Source organism: Oncorhynchus kisutch, linkage group LG17, assembly GCF_002021735.2.
Source record: "Oncorhynchus kisutch isolate 150728-3 linkage group LG17, Okis_V2, whole genome shotgun sequence".
In the NCBI taxonomy this organism is placed as follows: Eukaryota; Metazoa; Chordata; class Actinopteri; order Salmoniformes; family Salmonidae; genus Oncorhynchus; species Oncorhynchus kisutch.
In genome coordinates this window covers 26,838,515-26,844,514 of record NC_034190.2, presented here as the reverse complement: position 1 = coordinate 26,844,514, position 6,000 = coordinate 26,838,515, and the positions used below count along the sequence as shown (strand labels likewise).

The window sequence follows — 6,000 nt, the reverse complement described above, 5'->3', positions numbered from 1 at the left end:
GAAAAAATAATAAACAACATTTCAACTAAGGGGATCCCTTTCCCATGCTAGTCAGTTGTATAGGCCTGGCTGCTGTAGCTCATCGCCAGAAAGCCCTGCGTTGTAGAGGAGAAAGGGGTTGTGCTGAGCTGTGTGCTGTGCTGCCCATCCCCCATGTGCTGATAGCAAAGTTCTGCTGCTTTTGCAAGCAGAGAGAGGCTGCTGCTAGGAGAGAACACGAGGCAGGCAGGCGGAGAGAATGGGGAGAGGGGGTGGGGAGAGGGAGACAGACAGAGAGAGAGAGAGAGATAGAGACAGAGAGAGAGAGATAGAGAAAGAGACAGAGAGAGAGAGAGAGAGAGAGAGAGAGAGAGAGAGAGAGAGAGAGAGAGAGAGAGAGAGAGAGAGAGAGAGAGAGAGAGAGAGAGAGAGAGAAAGCAGAGTGGCGAAGAGGAGTGTGGCTGTTCTCATTTGATTATTTACATTATGCTTTCTCAAAATCTCCTCTTGATTTATCCTATAGGCTATTCTACGAAACTAGCCACAGATTTGAATGGTTAATTTTGCTTGAGATATACCATTCTATGTAGGATTTTACAGTGGCCTACAGTTTCTCTCTCTCTCTCTCTCACTCTGCATTTCTCTTTTTTAAATCTTCACTTCCTTCTCTGTGACTGGCTCAGTCCATCCCCCATCCTTCTTCCTTTTCTATCCCTCTCTCTCTCTCAACACACACACACACACACACACACACTATAATTTCATGTTTTCCTCTCTACAGATCAAGCCCTCTGCTTCTGCTAGTTCTCTCATTCTCTCCTGGCACATGGAAGGAGTCACTCACAAGCTTAATACTCTGTTACTGTATGATAAGACGCTGTTATAAACATATACTTCTACTGTCTTTAGAATTATACAACGGATCCCAGTAATATCTGTATGTGTGTGTCTACTCTGTATAAAGTGAAAAACAAAATGCATTATAACTATGCAGATTTGTAATAAAGTTCTTATTTTCATAATCGCAGAATGAAGATTTGAGGCAAATATATCGCCTCCAATGAAAATAACTAATGATTTAAAGATGCTGTGGTTGTCCACATAACAGAAGCAGTGTTGAATGTTATGAATTATGTTACATTTCCAAGTCACATTATTTATCATCTTCTGCTAGAGTCTCTAGTTCTATAACCCCTTCAAATGAATGTAAACCAAATACATCCTTTATCCATCCCTGCTTGTCTTATCCCAGTCGCCTCCTACCTACTGGTGAACTCTGCTCCGTGTTTTGCGTTCGTCTGAACGCTTCAGTAAAATGGCTGTGTCTCTCGGAGCCTCGTGCTGGTTTGTTCGGTATCTTGCTGATACACTCGTTCTGTAACAGAAAGCCTACCCACATTTTCTGTCGGGTCATTTAATTCACTGGATTCTTATATACTTCCAGTAACTTTCCAGTCGAATCGGAGACGGGAGTGGATGCCGGATTCGGTCCGGGGGTAGGGGGAATGATCCGGGACACGGGTACATTGTTATAAATAATTGTATTTATGTTCAATGCTATTCAGAGAGCTCGATTGTGAGTGACTCGCTGTGAGAGAGGCAGATAGGGATATCATGGCCGCGCAGGTCGCTAGCGTCGCCACTCTCAACACTAGCCCGCCATCCGAACTTAAAAAGCCGGATCGGGACCCACTGGAGGAGTCGGTACCGGGAGAGAAACAACATGAAAATAAGGAACCTGGATCTGACAACGGATCTCCGGGCCAGAAGGATCTGCAGGACGGGGTCGATGCTGGAAATGTAGGGGGAGGAGGGGAGCCTGACATGAAGAACGGGAACTCGTCCAGGGTGACTAATAATAACAACCAAAATGATACGGGGGGACCGGAGGGGAATAACCACCCCGGGATGGGCCATCACCACCAGGGCTCATTCCCTCCACCTCCTTACGGGTACAACCAGCACTACAGCCGGGGCCCTTTTCATCAACATGGCGGACAACAAAGCCCTGGCATGGCAGCTGCAGCGGGGCCGGCAGTGCAGTCAGGCAACATGATGGACCCATACCCGCCCAACTCACAAGACCACGGCTTCCCCAACCATTTTAACAACTACAGCCCCTTCCCGAACCGGACTTCTTATCAGGGCCAAGGATACGCCATGAATTCCCCGCGTAATAACCAGCCCCCGGCGGCTGGGGGGCAGCCAGGCAAGCAACAGCCAGCAGGCGGAACTACAGCCATGGCTGCCTCGTACAATAATCAGAGGTATAACATGGGAAACACACAGCCCACGTCTACCCCGACATTAAATCAGCTCCTAACGTCTCCCAGCTCTACGAGGAGCTACCAGAATTACCCACAAGGAGACTATAGTAACCAGGAAGGGGCTGGCAAGGGAGCAGCAGATATGGCCAGCAGTCAGTATGGTGGGGGTCATCCGGGTTGGCAACAAAGGAGCCACCAGCCGCCTCCTATGAGCCCAGGGAACACGGGACAACCTCTGAACAGAAACCAGGTAAACTTTCCCTCAGTACTGGTGCACTTTGAGCAAGTTACACACAGCTCTGTGTTGTGGTGGACCAGCCGTTGCAAATGTAGCGAACCGTATCTAGCTCTCTAAAATGGCTGCCTCTCTGTTTTCTCCCTTCACCACCTCCTATAAGAGCATTTAAACAGAGAAACAAGCCATGTCTGTGCTAAAATACCAAATTCTCCGAGCTAGGAAAGATTTAGACAGGTTCGGGGACACGAGTGTGAGGAGAAATTGGGCCAAAGGTGTTTTCTTTCTTTGCTTACCAGAACTTGTACTTCTTCAGCTTGGCAGTTATTTCCCCAGCTAGCTATGTCGCTAAAGAATCCCTGCAAAAAATGTATTTATACACGTTATATTTTGCCCCTGTATCCCCGAGTTGTACCGCCAGTAAACACAGCCGTGATTTGAGTGAAATCCGTTTTGTTTGAGATTTGAATTATGGAGGTAAAATCCTGCTGTCAAAGCCAGGAGACAGTTGGTCTTAGGTCGACATGCTGGCTGACATCTGATTGGCTCCCCATCCCCTGCTCCTGGTCATTTACAATTGCATTATAACGCTGCAGAAATCAGCCACATCAGCTCTGGCAACGTCAACATGACATTACTAATGTTACTCGCCTGCTTTAGCCAGTTTTAACGGAGTATGTTGCATGACATTTAGCCTGAATGAAATGCAAACAAAATATTGATTTGTATTGTGGTCAGCATGCAGCAGCCTACATTTTATTTTTGTGTCCATGCATGTGAAATCAAACAGCACTGTAAAATATACTTTCTGGATGGTTTCATTGAACACATGATGTTGTGTATGTCCCTCTAGTAATTTGCATGATAACTGTGTTGCCTGGCACTGAAATAATACATTAGTTGTATTTGTTTAGCGTAAATCTAGGTCAAATCTCAGCCGTAGACTACATGCAAAAACACTGTGTTTATACTTCGACATGCATGTACAGCTCCACAGACAGATTGGAGATGTGGCAGAGCTCTAGGGGCTGACTCTGGAACAGCAGAGGGAGTAGGTGTGACTGTTTCCCCAATGCTAGAATAGTGCTCATAGCTGCTCTAGGATCAGCACTAAGAGGAGAGACTGTAGTTCTGTTGGAGAATCTGACTGGTGTTGTGTGAGAGGATCTGAGTGGCTGGAGAAGTTGTAGTGTTTACAAGCAGCCAAGGTGTTAGCCAAGTTACTATGATTACTTTCACGTGATGCTACACTGTGTAACCATGTCAACAGACTTCCTGTTTTAGAATGTTATCAACCACATGTCGGCTAGGTGAGAGTTAACCTCCCGAACATTGAATAGCCAGGCCTATTTGACATTTCTAACTTCTTTTTGAAGTTTAGATGGAATTTTCTGATTTCTGTTTCTTGGCAATTATGTCATTTGCACGTGTTCACATGATATTCAAGGTTAGGGTTTAATGTGTTTTAAAAAAGAAGCATTTTAAACAAGTTATTGGTTAGCTCAGTGGTTTCCAACTGTGTTTGGTTACTGTATCACCAATTGAATTTTGCTCTGCCCGCTGTACCCCAGAAGTACCCCCTCGTGCATTTTAGCAGTAGGCCCATGGTCTCGTGAACCTTCTCGAGTACCCTCTGTGGATAGGCTAAGTACCCCCAGGGGTCCAGGTACCCCTGGTTGGGAACCACTGAATTAGTTGACGATGACTGCTACATTTTTCAGCAGTCTGTGGACTGTTCTTTCCTCTGTTTTATTCCTCTCCCCAAGAGACACTGGGAACACCTGTCTCAAAGACACTTTCATTCCATCTCCCAGGTGTTTGTGGACTGTTCATTCTCCTGTAGGCCAAGCTGTGTAGTGGACAATTTAAAAACCCGGGACTGCAATTTGTGATGCATTCAGCCACAGCTCTGCATGTGGAGCTGCTGGAGAGTTGAAGAAACAGAATATTACGCTGTTTCCAGTGCCATTCTTCTCTGAGAGCCTTGTGTTAAATCCTGTTATGTTGTTAAAATCCATTGTGTGATCGACGTGTGTTATTCTTGAATTGTGCTGTTCTCATACTCGTGCTCGCACAGTTGCTACATCGGAATATAAATGCCATTGCCTCTCCTCAGCCTTCTCATTAGTAAGCTGTGCCTGCCTAGGCTACTATATCACTGTTACTGACAATGTGTTTCTGTATTTGGAGTTGATGTATTTGTACAGATCTATGGACAGAGGTCATCGCTGTCTATTTCCCTAAACGATGCCCAGGTTGTTAGGGGCCTGGTGCTGAGACTCTGGGGCTTAGAGTGAATGGAAAAGTTTTGCTTGCTCTTTTGGGGTCTTGTCCCGATTTACGGCAGGGCACTTTGAGACAAATGTTGCTTTTAAAAGGGCAAATTGATTGCTGAAGAAACCCATTTGCTTGATGAAGGTCGGTTGGAGGGGCTCATTTTCTTTGAGGCAAATATGAAGGTGAGAGCTGTCTAGCCTAATGCCTGTCTAATTGACCACAGACAGACAGACCCAGGCCTTTTCTGTGAGAGAACAACACACACCAGGCTAAAATCACATCTGGTTGGTGTCCAATACAGTTTGTGGCCATTTTATTTTTGTGACAACACAAACCCTGGATAATTTGAAGCCTCCAACATGGACATATGGTAGTTGGCCACACATTCAGCTCGACCAAGGTTGCGTTCGTGTGTCTGTCTGTGGTACTGGAGTTTGACCGAGGGGAACTTGATGTGCTGGACCAAAGTCTAGGTGACGTCTCAGTTTGACCGGACTAAAACTAGTCTGCCCATACTGACAGGTGATGGCTTTACCAGTTTCTGGAATCTTCTAGGTAAATATTGATAGGAAGATGATTACTGATTTTTAAGGTGAAATGTTGTCAGTCTCTCAGCAACCAAGATGTACTGTTTGGAGGTACTTGAGAGGACCAGGGTTGAGACACACTGCTATAGCCAGTGATTTGGTGGGGACTGTGAGGTGTGCTCTACTATATTGTGGCTGTGCACTGAAGGATTATATCTGTCTGCAGTGCTGAGTAATGATTATCCACACGCCAAACGGCCAGGACAGAGTGCTGCCTCGTTTGTGTGTGTGCCATGTGTGACGGGCTGATCCTGTGTGTGAGAGGGGGAGAAAGAGTGTGGGTGATCCCCAGGGGAGGGGGAATGTTTTTGTGAATGATCTTTGGCTGCCTGTGACAGCTGTGTGTGTGTGCGCGCTTGGCTGTGTGTTCCCGCGTGGCGGATGCCTCGGGAGGATCTTCTCTCTGTGACCGGCTCAGTGCTCCACGTGCCACCAGTTATCCGTCTCCTCTTCAGTCAGACAGACCAGACAAGTGGTTTTCCGCCCTGAGAGAACAGTCTAGGAGATGGTGCATACGGACTACAGTTCCTCTCTCTCTTTTCTTTTGTCCCCCTCTTACCCTACAGTATTCTCTCATTCCACACGTGGTCCACCACTTTTTTCCTGCCCTAATCAGGCCACTCTTACCCCCACCCTCAAATCATTCTCTCCTTCT

At 46.5% G+C, this 6,000-nt stretch overlaps 1 protein-coding gene across 1 annotated transcript in view; it reads left to right on the top strand.

The window, feature by feature from the left end:
• The first annotated feature begins 1,274 nt into the window (after nt 1-1,274).
• LOC109879593 (AT-rich interactive domain-containing protein 1A) overlaps nt 1,275-6,000 on the top strand; it is an 88,559-nt gene continuing 83,833 nt past the window's right edge. The window contains 1 exon segment of the mRNA XM_031793465.1: nt 1,275-2,496. Within this exon segment, the coding sequence (XP_031649325.1) occupies nt 1,594-2,496 (903 nt within the window). The 5' untranslated portion in view covers nt 1,275-1,593.